The sequence below is a fragment of the Salvia hispanica genome, chromosome 3, assembly GCF_029641045.1.
Source record: "Salvia hispanica isolate PSC_SH4W2 chromosome 3, Shi_PSC_v1, whole genome shotgun sequence".
NCBI classification, from domain to species: Eukaryota; Viridiplantae; Streptophyta; class Magnoliopsida; order Lamiales; family Lamiaceae; genus Salvia; species Salvia hispanica.
The window spans coordinates 34,863,870-34,882,653 of NC_142694.1; the positions used below are offsets into that span (position 1 = coordinate 34,863,870).

The 18,784-nt window shown below is 33.1% G+C and overlaps 2 protein-coding genes and 1 long non-coding RNA gene across 4 annotated transcripts; 1 reads left to right on the plus strand and 2 right to left on the minus strand.

Moving 5' to 3' along the window:
• Positions 1-222: 222 nt before the first annotated feature.
• On the plus strand, positions 223-2,204 carry LOC125216494 (BolA-like family protein). Its single transcript, XM_048118228.2, has 3 exons — positions 223-532; positions 1,678-1,745; positions 1,868-2,204. Exons 1-3 carry the CDS (start codon positions 290-292, stop codon positions 2,019-2,021), a joined length of 465 nt encoding a protein of 154 aa, XP_047974185.1. The 5' UTR covers positions 223-289; the 3' UTR covers positions 2,022-2,204.
• Positions 2,205-2,892: 688 nt separating this feature from the next.
• On the minus strand, positions 2,893-7,736 carry LOC125216492 (65-kDa microtubule-associated protein 6-like). Its single transcript, XM_048118226.2, has 12 exons — positions 7,263-7,736; positions 6,194-6,397; positions 5,523-5,786; positions 5,110-5,325; positions 4,881-5,036; positions 4,635-4,794; positions 4,382-4,533; positions 4,200-4,287; positions 4,045-4,118; positions 3,892-3,966; positions 3,337-3,673; positions 2,893-3,253 (listed from the first exon to the last, which is right to left on the minus strand). Exons 1-11 carry the CDS (start codon positions 7,341-7,343, stop codon positions 3,338-3,340), a joined length of 1,806 nt encoding a protein of 601 aa, XP_047974183.1. The 5' UTR covers positions 7,344-7,736; the 3' UTR covers positions 2,893-3,253; position 3,337.
• A 7,034-nt stretch (positions 7,737-14,770) lies between these two features.
• LOC125213059 (uncharacterized) lies at positions 14,771-18,187 on the minus strand. Of its 2 annotated transcripts, XR_016136672.1 has the most exons (5): positions 17,999-18,187; positions 17,221-17,312; positions 17,085-17,151; positions 16,849-16,934; positions 14,771-16,739 (listed from the first exon to the last, which is right to left on the minus strand). It is a non-coding gene; the product is annotated as an uncharacterized LOC125213059 (long non-coding RNA). The 2 variants fall into 2 exon arrangements; XR_007174847.2 differs by having other exon boundaries at positions 17,221-18,187.
• Between the last annotated feature and the right edge of the window lie 597 nt (positions 18,188-18,784).

Sequence of the window (18,784 nt, forward strand, 5' to 3'; positions counted from 1 at the left end):
ATCTAATTTTATTTATTGATTCAGTTTTTATTTAGTTCATACAACATTTTAAAATCCGTTCCCCAAAAAAATGATCAATTTTAATGGAACAAATACAATAATATTATGGTAAGAAAATTAAATTTAACTTAATTAAAAGATATTTATATTTTATTACTATATGTTAGTAGTATGACACTAAAAATGAATAATTATGAATTTTGATTATAAATTTGAAGAGAGGGAATGAAACAACAGTGACAAAACAATCAGCCCTCACCACTACACACATACACAAATCCATCCAAAAATGGCGGCCAAATCGCTGCTTAACGTTGCCGCCCTATGTCTCTCCGGCAGCCGCTCCTTTCTCCGCCGAGCTCCCTCGCCGATGATGATCTCGACGTCGGCTACAACCTCCAACCGCTCGCTACTCAGCCGGAGCCTCGCTCGTTCCTCCTCTGCTTTTGCTATCAGGCGGAATTTCTGCGTCCGGGCGACCGACACTCCGGCCCCAATCGAAGCTCCTTTGATGGAAACAATGGAGAAGAAGGTGCCTTTTCTGTAACATACCTAATTGTTTCTTTCATTTGTAGATTGAATTTGTCCGATTGATTGGGGATTTCAGTTATGAAATCGAACTGGTAGCTTAATTATGCCTTTGAAGTTTGAACAACTCAATCTATACTCTGAGGCACATAATTTGATCAACTCGCGTTTAATTGATTGGAAATGCTCTTATCGGTGCCTTTTCTCAAATATACCTATTTGTTTCTTTCATTTGTAGGTTAAATTTTCCTGATTGATTGGGGATTTCAGTTATGATTTATGAAATCGGACTGGTAGCCTAATTAGGTCTTTGAACAACCCAATCTATACACTTAGGCACATAATTTGTTCAAATCGCGTTAAATTGATTGGAATTGCTCTTACCGGTGCAGCTATTGGATCATACTATCTGCTTAGCATTTAATCTTTGCTGGAGTTACTATAAAGTCATGCTGATGATCTTGCTTACTTTAGCTTAGAATCCTAGAAACTGTCCCATGGATTTGATTAAGGGAATAAGCTTCGGTTTCTAGTGGAAAATAGGCAAACGTGAGATTAAGAGAGATTATATTCTTTTACTATAAAGTATAAGGTAGGTGTATATTTATATGCTCTGAGGTTGTATTATGCTTTAGTCAGCTTTGAAGCACCATATCTCTGGACCAATAGTTGATGAGATGAACTTAAGCCGAATTGTGGGGAATATTATGGTGAATAATAACACTGCTTTGCTTTTCCATTATCCTTATCGAAAAAAAATGCATCATAAAAGGTTTCTGTCTACGTATTAGCATGAATTTGAATGAATTATTTTTTAACCTGGTCGAACTTCGAGCTTGTGAGCTCTTAAAGTCCTTGCATATTTTGAGGATGCAGTTTTGATACATTTTGTTCATAAATTGGCCCTAAATTAAGCTTGGGATGAATAGGCATCATCCAGTGTGATTCTTTAATGATATTCTGTCGACGGTAAACTCACTTAGAATAGCATATTTTCGAGGATTAAAGTTTCAAGTTCTCAAGAAACCTAGACAGTCATACATGTTACAAGTTACAACAAGAGATTGCCTTTTTTTAATATGCACTTCCCGATGTATTCTTAGCACGTTGGCTCGGTTATCTGAATATTGTTAATATTTCTGGTATTAGATCAAGGAACATTTGAGTGCAGATTCAGTCGTTGTGAAGGATGCTTACGGTGATGGTCGCCATGTCAGGTAAGGTTTCGTTTTTTGTTCTTATTCTTTATTGTGGGTTCATATCTTGTTAGGATGCTGTACTACACATTATCCTTGGGTTGGTAAACTAAAAGTTTGATTTCATCTTCTAATTTTTGCAGCATTGATGTCATATCCTCATCTTTCGAGGGGCAATCGGCCGTGAATAGACAGAGGGCCGTATACAAGGCGATATGGGAAGAACTTCAGGATAGAGTGCACGCTGTCGACCAGATGACTACACGGACTCCATCTGAAGCAGCAGCAGGGAAGTGACGAAGCATTAGTTGCGATTTCATCGACTTTGTCGTCCTTGTTCCAATAGTCCTATATTCTTGTGTCTTGTTCTCTCTGAATAATGTACAAGTTTGATATTTTTTGAGTGAGAAACTCAATAAGCAATTTGCACTTTCGAACTATGGGTTATATGAGACCTCATAGAGGTGGATTCGACATTCATTTCGTTAGTTTTGTTAAACTCATATGATGCTTAGGTCACTCCTATACATTCAATATTTGATTTTTGTACGTTTTTTTGCTCAAATAGAACCAAATAAACCATTTTTAAAAAAAAATAAAACTGAATCGAATCATCTGAAAATTTAAAATCCGAACTATAAAAAAGTGATTCATCCCAAAAATTTGAAATTACAAAAAAAAAAAATAACAAAAAAGTTGAAAAAGAACCGAAAATTCAAAACTATATAAGATTTTTCCAATATTAAATATTATATCATGTCTAATTTCAAGCGCATATTTTTAATTATGAAGGACCAATTGACGTTAATACAGGATTTATATATAACTATATCAAAACTTATAATTTTATTAATAACTTATTATATTATTTTTAAACCTACTAACTTTTACTACTAATATTTAGATATAGAATATCTATATACTTGTAATTTTTTACTCGGTATAGAAATTTAATATATTTAAATACATTTATACTAGGATTTGTTTTAGGTTAAAAAAATAATTATATACTGATACAAATGAATTCGTTTTTTTTTCCAATTTTTTATATAATTGAACTAAAAAACCAAATTTTGTCAAATTTAAATCGGACCAACCCAAATTTCAAGTTATAATTTAATTCACATCAGATATTTGATTTTTCGGGTATCTTGATGATCACTGCCAATAATCCAAAATGCAAACATCTTAAAAATCTCTCTTTGAAACTGCAACAAGCAAATGAGGCAGCCAAGTCATATCCCAACAACAACAGCAACCTCTCTATATACATACATAAACATCTCCTAATTCAACAACACTATTTCCAATTAGCTATTTTCCCTATGAATAAACACCTCTATACTTACCATCCCATCTCCTCAAACGCCTCATACATACTCCCATAAATCAGCCAGAAGCAAGTTAAATACGAGCAGACGCGTTCCTCTCGTCCTGCTAAGACGCGCCCTCGGTCACCATAGTGTACATCACCTATATTCACAAGCCTCTATCGATTCCTCTCAGCACGGGCCGACACTTCTCAAGAACTACAAAGAGTGAATAGTAATGAAGATGATCAAAACCTTGTAGATAGTGATAGTATGTTTCTCTGCTTAATGAAAAAACTTACTTCAAACTTGAGGAGGCGACTCAGGCTCGGAGCCACCAATCGAGGAAAACGACATGGTGTCTTCTTTTGGTATAGCGACGAAATTCAGAGGAGCAGTGGAGAGCTTTCTCATTTCCTTGAAGTAGCCGTTGTGGCGGCCTGAATATGAACGTGGTGTGAGGAGCTCGGGAGTTGCAGCACCAAGTGAGTTGCGACGGGGTGATGGTGTCACCGATCCATTCCCATATGCTCGATATCCGTTTTGATTCCTGAAGCTGTTGCTTCTCCTCGGACTTGGCTTAGACCCGTACATAGATTCTTTCTCGGTAAGGAGCACATCTTGTAGTTTCTTGTGATCCTAAATTTAGGTAAAGTTAGAAACAGAAAACACATGAGAAACATCGAAAATAGCCTCTAGATTGTTTTCTTACGAGGCCTTGAGAAAACGTATGGCGAGTTTTTTACTCTGTTTCCCCAAGATTTCATTTTTTTCATTAAAGACAATATATATGTTCTTTTATTTCTTAACTATGTTATCAACAAAGAATTTCTCTAAGAAAAACTAGTTTGAATTACCCGAGCTCGCTTCTTCTCCTCTTCCTTGAGTCGTCTGGCTTGTTTGTAGTCCTCCAGAATCGACACCAAACGCACCTGCACACGACACGCAGAATGCAATTATAAAAGTAGTCAAAAACGTCGAAACACATTGAAAGTTTTTAAATCACTTACTCCATCATAAAGAAACAGTTTCTGTTTCTCCTCCTCCCATGAAAGAGTTTTGCTAATTAGATTATCAACCATAGCTGCAAATTTCATCTCGTTAACCTCAGAAACACGAACAGCTCCGATAAGGAGACATATCGCCAACGAGTCCAAAAAAGTACCTGGAATCTTATTTATCATGATCCTGGCTCGCTCTGCACGTTTAAGGTTTATATGCGCACCTCTTACGGCACTGTAACGATTGTGATCCTGGATGATCGATCAATAAAAGAGAAATCATAAATTGTTGGTGACGGAATTCTGTATCTGATTTGCATATCCCGAACATGATAAGGTAGCTTACAAGGTTATAATCGTCAAGCCACTTTTCCTCGTCACACGCAGAAAGCCACCGGTCTATCCTTTCCATTATTTCTTTGCGGCTATAGGCTTCGTCTTTGACTTTACATATTTGTGCCTCAATGTTAGCTAAGAGCTCACAGGGATCCACCAAGCCTGCAGTACGATCGATTTCCAACGTTTAACTTCACTAAGAATCAACAAGACTGTAGACACACAAGAGGGAGAGGAGGTACTTATTAAAACAGATTAATCACCCGAATCAATCAAAGCACTGGTTTTCTCGGCAGCTGTGCTTTGATCCGGTTGAATATGAATTTTACAGCACAGATCTTCCAACTCCGACCTCTTCTTCATCACAAGTTCCTTCAGCCTACTCGTTTTTAGTTTCGTGAGCCTCTCAACCTCTGCTGATACCTGTCAGAGACGACATTACAAACAATCAGCTCACGTTTCTGGAAAGAAGCCGCAAAGTTGGGCAAAAATTCATACTGATCCCGTACCTGATGAACTGTCTCTGGTGAAAGAGCGCCCGGTTGCACAATTTCTGATTCGGACAAACCAAGGACTGAAGTAATTCTAAGGAAGCTAGCTTTGTCTTCTTTCGATGTATCCATCAAGTTCCATAGTTCAAAGAGAGACCGGGCGACATCTTTCAACTGCAGCAACGATAGTTCTTAAATGAGCAAGAAAGCAAAACATTTGGATAAAAGATTACCAGAGTTCAAATACCTTTTGAAACCGGAACTTTTTCTCGGTTTTTAACTTAAGGACAGCCTGATCAAGCCCCTCCAATGTGCTGTCACTGATATTCGTGACAAGCCCCACACTTGATCCTTGCAAGCTTGGGTGGATATCACTCACAGTTTGGCCGAAATCTATACTAAGGACACCGCACAAAGTATGCACTTCGTTCACATAATCCATCACTTTCTGGAGGCGCTCGGACTGCCAAGAAGAAGAGTAATTTTAGAACCACAGTCGGGGAGACTTCTACAGTATCCTTAAGTGAAAGAAGTCGTTCAAATTTTGAGGAACGCACTTCCAATAAAATAATAAGGCCGTAATACTGTAGTTCAATATAGAGACTGGAACGAAGAATGCAGAAATACAGAAGATACATTTTGTAAGTTTAACACATTAACCTTCTCTTTCTGAAGACCACGCAGTTTTGATTGATGTTCGGTGAGTTTTCTCACTGATAAGTCTTGTTCTTCCAGAGTCAAGACGCTCATAGAACCGGAAGTACTGCCATAACCAGAAATCTCGCCACTAATCTTCTCAATTTGTGACTTAATATCTGCAAACTGCTTCATTCTTTCCTCCTTCTTAAGTTTTAGATCTTCCACTAATGGTCTGACTGAGGCTAGCTGCCCTTTCAAAGATTTCGCTTTCTTGTCAGACTGCACCTGTTGGTTCGCAAAATATCAGCCAAGCAATATTATACAACCAATCAAATATCTATAAGTGAAATCGAGTTAATATCAATATAGTTTAAGATAAGACAGAGATAGTATAACCAGAACAGAACGATGAAGTTGTAACTCTAAAAATAATCAATACACCATAAAAAACTACTGGCCACTCCACAACAATATTCAGCAATCGAGGACCGAGGTTTTGGGCTGGAGTGAATTTGTGGGGTAAAGCAAAACTCTCAAAGCTCAATCTAAGATTCAATTACCCTTGACACACCATTAGACGGGAATCGAGAGCATAGTCTCATTTCACTCACAAACATTCTTGCACAACACATTCTACAAATTACGCAAAATGGAAGTGCTAGTTGTCTCAAGTGTTGAAGATGCTTCATTACCGGCGAATTTATGTTGATTTCTCCAAGAGTTGCAATAAGCATTGCAACCTCAGCTTCCATGGAAGCAATAGACTGATGAAGGCGTGCCTTGTCATTTGCGGCCTCATCAACCTTTCTTCTGTAGATCTCCAAACACTCTCTCTCGAGCTCCATTAACATGCGGTCTTTATCCGCTTGAGTCTCCCCAATTTCAGTCCATAATTGCTGGTAATCACAACAGTTACAAAACCACCAAGTAAATTACACTCCATTATCAACAGTCTTACCCATGAAACTAGAAAATTGTGATATTCAAACAAGAAAATATGAAATTCATCTTTTCATTTTCATTAGAAAAACTCGGGTTATACACACAACCAGTTTAGACATGATTTGCTATCAACAATGTAAAGAAATTCCATTTTTGCCCATACCATCATATAATTAACAATATGTAAACTTTAACAGATAAACTATTATAAAAATTAATCTTTCTTCAGATTAAAACCAATGTTTTGGCTTCTTCATATAAAAACAAAATAAAATCTTACTGATAGGAAAAGTTTTAAGATAACACTTGCAAGGGAAAAAGGAAATGTGAGAAATTAATGAAGTAGTAATAAATTACATATTTATAATATGATAGTACATACTCTAATAAATTTCTTCCCTTATCCTATACACTAATCAGAATGAAAAAAAAATCAAAAGTTACACAAACAGATTAGACATGATTTGCAACCAACAGTGCAAAGAACTCCAGTTTTTACCCATATCATAACATAATTTACAAATCATAAAATTTAACAGAGAAATTATCTTAAAAATTAATCTTTCTTCCACTGAATAGTTAAAAAAACCAAGATAACAATTACAAGGGAAAAAAAGGAACTGTGAGAAATTGATGAAGCAATAAACCCTTATCCCATAAATTTAAAAAAAGGCTAAAAAAAAATCAAAATTAAGAAAGTTCAACAGAAATCATAGAAACATCATGACAAGAACCCTTTCTCCCCCAAACAACATCATTAAAACCTACTCTACACTAACCAAAAAAAAGTGTGTGAGTGTGTGAAAGAAAGAGAGAAACCTGAAGTTCTTTCAGCAGAGTATTGCAAGTATTGCTTGTGTGGAAACTGATGGAATTACTCCCAAATGCAGCAGTCATCATTTTTCACAGCTTAATCCAAAGGGGCTTTCCAGAAAATGCTTAAAGGCTTCACCTTTACACTTTATGAAGAAAGGGCAGCACCTTCCAACCTCTTCTCTCTCTCTCTCCTTTGTAAAAAGAGACTATGTAATGTAATGCACCACCATTTCTCTCTCTCTAACAGATCTGAAGCTAAATTCAACGCAAATGGACAAACAAACTTTGTTTGTGAATTCAATTTCTTTATTTAAAGGAAAGGAGAGGAAGAATTAGGTACTGTGGAGAAATATTCTAGATTATAAATATAAAAAATTGTAGAAGAAGGTAGCACACAACTCAATTATTATGAATCACATTCACAATTACTGTTGAAATTGCTGCAATTTTATGTACTTTGCTGCAGAGGTGGAAGAAAGAGGCAAAAGAGGAAGATATGGTGATTTTAGGGGTGGTGGTGGCTAACTTGCGCAGATGCAGGTGGATCTGTGCAGATTAGATTAGCGCGGAGTTCTATGCTACAGTGCGCCTCCGGAGTGAGTGAAAAGGAATATTTTTCATTAATTATTTTATTGGAGAGTATAATATTCTCGTTAGGCGGAATTGCTATCTCCACTCCGTGTCTCGCTACCGACACTCTCCTCTTGTTTTTACGTCAACGCGAAGAAACTCTTATGTGGACGTTTGAACCATTTTTGTCTACGCATTAAATCATTAAAGCTAATACTCCACTTATTTTTGTAAACAAATGATTAACTACTTTTTCGTACAAAAGATATGATAGTGGCTAAAAATTTTATATAAAAGAAATTATAATGGTTAAAATTGGCCAATTTCCTTTGTCCGGACTTTGTTATCTTATTTGGAATCGATACGAATTTTACGATAAATTGAATTAATGGAATATCCAGAATTCTTACTAAGTTAAAGTGAACTGAGACATTTAATGACGAATGTGTCAAAATAATAAAATGAAATAATGACATACGAAACTTGTAGTACATAAACTGTTTATGTAATAGAGCTTTCGACCAACTAAAATGCTCTTGTTCGTATTCGTATCATATAAATGGATCACTGAATATTGGTATATAAAATGGAAGATCATCTTTGATAATTATATTGGTAGTATATTCTATAAAAAAGGATTAATTAGAGTAAAAGTTTATTAATTGACCAATGTATAACTGTCGTCCAATATAAGAATAAAGATTACGAAAACTAATGCTTTAACTTCACCTATATTATCTCTCAGTAAATTATTTATAAGACCTCGTGGAAAATGACAAACCACCCAATAACTCTATTTATAGAAGTCAATTTATATTAAAAAAATTGAAAGTTTCCAATCACAAACAAAAATATATGCTAGTCGCAATTAACGCTTTACCAATATGGTATTCTTTGATGACATTAAGAATCCAAATGATTTTATTGTACTTTTCAAATTCAATTTCTAAAGGGTCGATTAATGAACAAATTAAGCTTAGGAACCTTTTTTAACATGAGAAATGGAATAATAATAACAACTACCACAACAACAACAATAAAAATAATAAAATTGAATCTTGATTTGGTTTGAGTTTTTAAAAACTTGATGCAAAGTGATGGATGACTATGCTGCTTATCTCATAATTAAATATTTCAGACGATTTATCTGTTGTATAGTTAATTGTACATAATCCAAACTCCAAAGTAGTATTAAAGGACATATTGATATTAGATTAATTTGCAATAAATTATTTACAGTAACAGCTTTTTCAATTACGATAAATTAGTTATAATATAATTATATATAATTTTTATATAAGTGCATAAATTTCAAATTAATTGAAATATAACTAAAATTATACTACTACTTTTGTTTGAAAAATACCTCTAAAATAAAATAAGTATTCATATAATTCGAAATAATATCATTAAAATTTCAAATACTTAAATAAATTCTAGAAGTATAAAATAATTAATTATAGAATAAATTATGTTTATTTATTCATAATTAAAAACCAAATCATTTACAATCTTTAACTTAAAATGATTAGAGAATACTACTAAAGATAGTCTTTAATAGATTTAAGGGAAAATAGAAGAAGAAAAAAATAATACTCACGGTGATATTTTCAGTTTTCAAATATCTATAGTGATATTTTTTTATTTTCAGACTTAAAAAAGTGTCTATTGCTATAAAAACTATTTGCTGTGTGCATCACACGATAAACTCACTCATCGTTATCTACTGATTCTACTGTACATAATACCCAAAAACAAGTGTTCTAATCTAACTGATAAGAATGAGACAGAAAAATAATATATACATGTGACCATTATTTGGATATATTAGTCAGAATTTTTCTTAGCCAAAAATATCCTAAATTTGTTGTCATGTATAAAGAAAAAAAGATGTTTGCCTGTATTAAGTAGGATAGAGATGCAGACGATAAGAAATTTCTCTTTCAATCAGTAAATTGAGAATTACGACTGTCACGAAATAAATGAAGAATTATTATTAATTTACTAAAAAAATTTAAAGTGGAATATGTAAATGCATAGGTGCAAGAAGGCTAAATACACTTCATATATAAGTAAATGAGAAATTAGTGTTGATTAAAAAATGGTTAACGACCACATAATAATCGGGAAATGAAAGAAAAAAGAAAGTAGGGTATGTTACGTATATATGCAATAATGTCTAAATACAGTCCATAATTAATTGTATACGTGACGAAACATGCAATCATATTTATATGTTGCATGGGACTCTACAATACTGTATTAATTATAATCAATTATTGTTTGAGAAAAATGTCAAAATAGTTTAATACAATAATACATATTGAGGATGTATAATCTAGTGGATTAGGCTGCTGCAGTGCAATCATTGCATAATGACGATTGAGAAATATTAATGTATGAACCAACCAATCTCAATAATGACGATATTAATTATGATGAATTAATTAAAACACTATGTATAGCAATTATTAATCCCAAATGAAGAATATCAGCATTAATTTAAATACAAGAATCTTCTTAAAATAAATATGTTTTCACTCAATTTCACGTTTGTTTCAAATTGGAGTCATTTCTCTGTGACATATATTAATCTCTTTTTATTTTATTATATCATTGAACAAGCTATCTATTTTATTTTTTGTTCATTTATCTAATTTATTCATATTTCTCTCTATTTAATTTCCTAAAAATCATTTTCAAAATTACGTACCCAAAAAGTGCTTCAAATAAAGTGGGACAATATTGAAAATACATATTTTGAAGACATGCATTTACAAGTATAATTAAAAAGATGATCATAACATTCATATTGAAGTTCATAATATTATTGAAGAAAATATATTACTCTCTACGCCCATGATTATACTTTATACATCTCATTTTTGTCATTTTGGTTTATCAATTTATCACATATAATTTTTACTATATAGGAGTAGTAAAATAATAAAACCTACGTTTCATTATTCTTTCTAGTCACATTTAATTAATGTAAAAAATGAGGTAAGTATTCATTTATTTATTACTCCACTAGTAATTTATTAAACCCGTGTAGCCAAAGAAATGAAAAGTATAATCGCAGAAAGAGAGAGTATATATGAAGTCTACCTATTTAAGAGAGAGTATTTAATTGTGTACAAATATTGGTACTTGAGAATATGATTCTGTCCAAGAAAATGACAATGTAACTATAGCTTAGAAAGTATAGAATAATGGACCCATTGCATTCTGTTCAACTTTCATTATCCTATGAAATGATAAATATATAATCATATAAAAGCTGGTGCCCTATCATAAAATGCAGTGATTTATTTTTTCCTAGTGGAGGGGTCCATTAGATCTTATCTATCCTATAAATTTATTTTTATCTTTCATTATTGAAATTAAGAGGTAAGAAAAAAAATGTCACGAACATAACTTCAGTTATATTCTGAAAACTTAAAATCGTTGATAGTGATTGAACATGAAGATAGATCGAAATGACAAAATGAAGGTCCAATCTTCTGGATTCGTGTAGTAATTGAACATGGTGATAGATCGAAATGACAAAATGAAGGTCCAATCTTCTGGATCCGTGTAGACTGTACACGTCCTCATTAGATACTTTTGATTATGATACGTAAATTGTAATTTTATCTAATTTCGACAAAATATCATACATGTACATATATCATGCTCTGGTTAATTACCTGAACCGGTTCTATTTTGTACCACACTCAACATGTCAATTATCCAATGATCAAGAATTTTGAAGCGTGAATTAGACAATAAATTGGAGAATAATAACATAATTCCAATAATATATATTGGAGTATTAAATTGTAAAAGGTTAAAAATTGTTGCATGGACGGTCAATCAACCCCAAAAAAGGTATACAAACACAACAAACGATGAACCAACTAATTTAGCACTGATTAACTTGCAAGAATAGATTTTTACTTACGAAGTGGGATATTAAATTTGTTGGTATTCGTAGCATTTTATAGATGAAGATAAATTATGGTACTATATCTAAATTTGAGTGCAGTCACTTTCCTTCTACCAATAAAAGAACAAAAAAAGAGGACTAGAAAAGACCAAGTGGTTTTTTTTGTTTTTCCTCTTAATTATATTTAGGTTCTTCTATTTTTAGATGATGATCCTCATCAACTTAATTAACTTACAAAATACTTACAAAATATAATCTTATTATGCAAATTACCAACAAGGAGATGGTTTGCTTACCAGCGAAGTGATTTGATAAAAAAATGTTATACTATACTAACAAATTAGTTGGTATTAAGAAATCCTACTACAAAACAAAACAAAAAAACATGGTTGTTTTGTAGAGAGACATATATATAGCGACTATGATAAATTATGTGGCTGTTGTTTATAAACTTGTACTCCCTCCGTCATACTCTAAGTGATACATTTTTCTTTTTGGAATATCCTAGTTTAAATGATACGTTTCTAAATATAACATCACCCTCTCTACTTTTTCATCCCTCTTAATTTATTCTCCACATTTATTCACAAAACAACACTACAAAAAATCTCGTGTCGAATTAAAATTGCTTCACTTAGAACGGAACGGAGGCAAGATGGAAAAAATAAGGGACCATTTCCAGTTCAATATAAACAATCTTTTGGGATTAGTTTGTTGGCAATAATGAGAAAAAATCTACTACATATTAAAGGAAGGCAGCATTCAACATACTTAGCTGGTACATATTGAAATAATTAAACGCTATATATGGTCTCTATTCAAGTAAATTAAAGTTTATGTCCTCTCATTGTCCTAAACCTTTGAGGACATCTGGTCCTACAGTTGACAATTCAAAATTCGATTGTTTGAACTTTGACCCCTTAGATATCAATTTTTTTTAGAATTTACTTTTAAAACACTAAAAGAGCTAGATATTTCACGTTGGAGGACCTAAAAGCATTCTTATCGTATGAAAAAAAAAGGGGGTGTTGCACCGCAACTTCCGGCGCAGTTTGGCAACCATTGTAGGTGAATTTTAAAACAATCAATTCGAACAAGGTTTACCATTATATTACCTACACAGAAGAGAACAAAAGGAAAGAACAAACTCTTTATTGCCATAATGAATTTCTTGAGTTATGACTTGAAATGAAGTGATACCGTTTTGTTCCATTGCACTAATATCTAACCATATTAAATTTTATTGACACTATCCCATTGTAACTATTGATCCTTCCAAATTTATCAAAATAATACTCTTTACACAATCACATGATTTGCTTATAAATGCTATAAATACAAGAATAAACAGGTAGAAAGTAGACCATTTTAAATGCATGTCAATATTGAGAATATATTTCAAAAATGGTAAATTGTCAAAAATCATGAAACTTACTTAAATTCTTTATTTGTCCCGCAGGTTTAAAAATCAACATGAAAATCATGAAGTTTGGATTTGTTCTTAATTATCCCATGACATAAAAATTCCGATCAAATACACATAATATCAGTAAATGTTTCTTTAACCAAACAACGTCGTTTGCTTTATAAATTGACGACATCATTTAACTCACCACTAGTAACTTTCACATGTGATTTCAGACTACTACATATATAATTTCATAAAAAAAACTGTTATAGGATAATTGTAATCAAATCCAACTTGACTGATTTTTCAAAGTTACAAGACAACCTACAATCTAGCCCAATTTTATACGAAGCGGAGTAATTTTTGAAGTTACTTGACAAACTAATAATCACACAATTTTACGATTTTTAGACAATTTACCCTTAACCAGATGAGGACACAATAAATCACATACTATATCGTCATATCATCCAAAACTTACGTCAAATGCCGCATTTTCCTGTCTGTCACCTTGTCAGCGGCCCCAGCATGCCAACCCACAAAGACCCAAACAAGTTTTAATTGAATAAAACTATAGAAACTAGTATAATAAATAGTGGGCCGATAGTAAATGAAAAGGTTAAAATATGGGTCAACATAACTAGGGGGTAAAAAATTACCCATAAGGCCTAGTGAAAATGTGCTGCACAGAAAGCATCCACTCCGCAAGGCGAGATAGGGAATGATGATTTTGCAGTGAATTAAATGTCATACTACTAACCCATTTTGTTACACGTAATACTAGCTTAGTTTGCGAAAAATAATCTTACTTGTGGATGACGTTTTAAATCGCAATTAGTAAAACAAGAAAGAAAAAAATATGTAAAATATGAGAGAGAAAAAATAATAAGAATGTTTTTTATAAATAGAAATAACATTAATTTTGGTGGACGTACCAAGATGACAAAAAGAGACTATTTTTTTCGGAATAAAAGCCATGACAAACAGAATGTAACGCGAATTAATTTAAGTGCAATACTGTATAAGGTAAACAGAAAAACATCAATGAGGTGGGGAATACAGTAGGAAGAAGGACAAGCAAGTAGAAAAGCTAATATTAAATTCATGTCTTGATAGGAAGGAATCATGGATGGTCCTTTGTGGTCCTATGGCCCTAAATGTCAAAATATTACCATTACCATCTTTCATAAACCAGACAAAATCCATACACATATTTTATTTTTATCAAACCTTTATAATCATATGTACATTTTATCCATTTGCTATAATATTCCGCTTGGGTACCGAATATATGCCCTAGGATCATCAAAATTTTGGCAATTGTTTAGTACTCATCCCTACCGCTTAGTTGATGTGTTTGTTAGGCACATAGATTAAATTAAAGAAAGAATGTTTTTTAGGTACATAATAACATAGATAATCAAAGAGAGAGTAAAGTAACAAGGAAAATAAAATAAAAGAGATTAAATGTATGTGTGTGTGTGTGTGTTTTGCTTTTAAAAAAATAACTCAAGCATAATACAATAGAGAGAATACGACATAATATCACACGAGCATTGCTAGTTGTGATTATTGGATTGGACTGATAATCCATAGTATGCATAATATTCGAATAAGCATCCATAAATTGACTAATAGTGAACAAATAATGTTTAAAGTAGTAACATAATTTTTAATGTTTGTCCAACTCCAACCCCACATCAAGAAAAGAAAGCTAACAGTGTTAAATGATATATGGAGTAGGATAAATTAGGATTTCAAATCAACATCTATAGATCCGGGCTTCTCTGGATTAACAACCAAACATTAAACTATGTGGTGAACAACAACCCTTCAAAAGGGTGGGGTATATATAACGAGACTTATCTGAATTAACAGAGATCTCCCTACGCTTCGCTAATGCTAAATTAATAATGACAGACACAACCAAGCTTCTCTTAAATGCAACATGGAAATCAAAACTCAAAAGGGGTTAATTTGCATGTAAAATAATAAAATTTGACCAAATTCTGGTTTGTCATGCGCCTTTCAAAATTTGAATGTTACGTTGCTGCACACGTGCAAAATTTGATGATGTCGATAGATAGCAACGATGCATGCGACTAAACGACGTCAAATGAGACAATTGAGAATTTTTGAAACTTCATGATTTATCATTCGAATTTTGAAAGGTGCATTACAAGCAAAATATTTGGCCAAAATTTGTAACTTATAGAGAACTGACCCAAATCAAAATAACGAGACTACTGATCAAATAAGCAATAGCTTCTAATTTTTGCTGTGTTTAGTGTTATTGAGCATACAAATACACAAATTCATAAGAATCAGTGTATGATTTACTTTCTGATTATCCTAAATTTCTAAATCAGATGAAACAAAGTTTTAGTTAAGAGTGATGGGATCAAGGGAACACAATATACTATTTGTCTTGGCCATTTAACTCTCAAAGACAGTGGCTAGAGAATTGGTTGAGTCGAATGATATTATAAGAATAAAAAAAGACTAAAAGAGCTGTTATTGGTAGCTCAAGCTATAACAAGACAAGCTCTCTCAAAGTTAGATTCTTATGTTAAACTTTGTCCAATGGTCCAAGAAAGTGGTTAGAAGTTTTACAGACTTTGAGAAAAGATAGGCATATATAAATCACTGCATGATTAGTGTGAGGAAAGGAAGAATCAAATAATGGTGATGGATGGTTGGTAGAAGGGGGCACTCTACCAACCATATAGACATCAATGAATAACCAATTCATTCAATCGGTGACTAGTCAAATTTGAGATTATTTGTGTGTGCATTTAAGACTAAAATTTTCAGATGATAATCCTTCTCAAGCAATGTGAAACGGCCCTATTTTCTACACAAGTATGGAAATATGTTCTCATTCAATTAATTCGGTAGTCTCAGCAAATGTCAGACTGTACTTAAACTAAAATTTATGTCTCACTTTAAATGAAACAAAAATAGAGGCTTTGAAGAGATTCCATAAGATTTTGTGTGCCTAAGATGATTCAGGAGTTGAACAAATTGTGGCTAGCCTGCATTTATGAGGAGATTTTCCAATTATTTAATAAATCCAAAATCTAGTGGTGAATGGTCAAGTAATTATTAACCTCAGTAATCAGTATAATCTATATTGTTCAAGCATTATTAACTATCTAACTTAACCTATCGAAGGCCATTATACAATTTTGAGTAGTTTCAAGCTTTATAGATTGAAAAACTAGAGAAAAAATGATTGAAGTAGAAGAATGTGAAAAATGACAAAATTGTGTTGGGGTTGGACTAATGTTCGTCTGTAATAAATTGAGTTATCCAATGTACTAACTTATTGTTGGTTTCAGATTAGCAGCTAGATAGTAGTGATGGTGCATGTGCTGTAATGATGTAAGTGAAGGGTGGAAGACACCATTCAAAATAAATAGATGTCTCATTGCAGCTGAAGTAAGTGAGCACATACCACTACTGATGCAGCCAGAGCCTCAGGGTTGCTGTAAAGGACTGATGTTTCTTCATTTTCATAAACCGGATCCATAACAACCATACAAGCTTCAAATCTGTCCTGACTCCTGAGTAACTGAGTTAACCAAAAAAACAAAATTCCTTATTAGGATTTACACATCAGTTTCGAAACCAGTTTCAAACAGCAGAGACAGAAAGAACTCCATGTTGGTCACGAAGCTTACTTGAATTGAAAGAAGTCTTCAACTGAAGTAAATGTAATTTTTGACATGCCAATCTCAAATTGCAGAACCTTGAAGAAATTTTATCACTGTGGAGCACAAATAGAATCACTAAGGACTAGCACATCATACAATTACCTGCATCAACACCATCTCCAGAAGATTTCTTGGCAACTAGTATCATGCTTAATAGAAAATGGAGCAGAATCTTGTATACATTACTGAAACAGCGATCTTACAGCTTTCAAAACATCAACGATCGTGTAATATTGCTTCCTGATAAAGTTGTCTCCCAAGGATTCGAAGCTATAACAGACAGAAGAGGTGAATAATGTATCTGAAAAGAATCAAGTTAAAAGACACAGGAATAACTACCTGCATTACTTGATATCTATAATGAAACAAGAGCAAATAGCTGCAAGGTACATTCTCCACTCGGATGTAGAAGACAGTTTTTCGTCACCTTACTTAACAAAACTGCATAACTACTGGACGAAAGGACAACTTCCAAGAGATGCCTTCACATTTCTCATCAATGTTCAAACAAAAATTATGGAAAACAAACATACTTTCTTGTAAATCTAAGATAAAAGCAATTTTCGTGAGGCATACATCTTACACATCAACATTTCAGTGATTCAAATTTGAGGTTCTTCTGGTATCATAGAAACACTGTTGATAATTCGACAAATGCTAATCATTCACAGCCACAGGGTAAGTAAACAATATTTTTAATAGTAAAAAAAAAAAGAATCATACACAACAATAGATCAGAAATGCAGGAAACCTTTACACAAAACAAACATCAGAAATGCATTATTTAATCACATAACACACTCAATCGGGGAAAAAAGTAGTAACAAAAAGAAAATTAGAATTTCCTGCAGATTAGCTACAGATTTCGTAATGAAATAATAAAAAATCGAATAGATGCAAATGAGTAACTATGATAAAAGCGACCGGCGAAGAGCGACATCGCCGATTACTTAGCTATTGGCGAACGTCCAGCAAATTTTTCCAAACATATAACACTGAATCACTGGAGAAAATCAAACGGAAGCCTAAAATCCATGCTGAATGCTACAATTTTTAAGAAGAAAAAAAAAAAAAAAAAAAAAAAAAAAAAGTAAAATGCACAGGAAAGCTAGCAGACCGAATGAGGAACTCGATCACTCGATATCGCAGGCACAGGCAACGAGTTTTCTTCATGGCGCCGCTGTCAGAGAATGTGGCTTTTTGTTGGAGGGAAAAATAAAATAACCAAGTTAGAAAATTATTCTATAAAGAATTTTTTTTAATATATCTCAACTTTGAATAAACAGTGTGATTAATAAGAGATGATAATTAACTGGATTAAAATGAATTGACTTTGTATGTTAGGATATCCGCAACGCGGCGTCTCAGGCTCATTCTGCCGCCCCCAGTTTTGGGCCTTTTGGCTGGCCAGCACGCAACTTTGAGCCCTTTCGTTCCTTGTCAATTTTTTTGGTTATTAGATCAATGGTATCTACTGGCGGTCTGGCGGACCTAGTGACTATTCATATGTCAGACGTTAATATTAGTAATGTCATATAGGAACAAATGTGTCAAGTCAATTTTAATGATTTTCGGAATAATTTGCCATGGGAAATATCAGGTCAATGTAACGTTGAATTTTTTACCACTTTTAAAATTTGAGGAAAATACTCCCTCTGTCCACGAATAGGAGTCCCGTTTTTCCATTTTAGTCCGTCCGCGAATAAGAGACTCGGTTCACTTTTTCCATAAATGGTACTAGGGTCCCATCTCCACCTAACTCCTTCCACTCACATATCATTTAAAACTAATATATACAAGTGGGACCCCTATTCCACTAACTTTTTTCCACCCACTTTTCTTAACATTTCTTAAAATCCGTGCAGTAAACAAATGGGACTCTAATTCGTGGACGGAGGGAGTA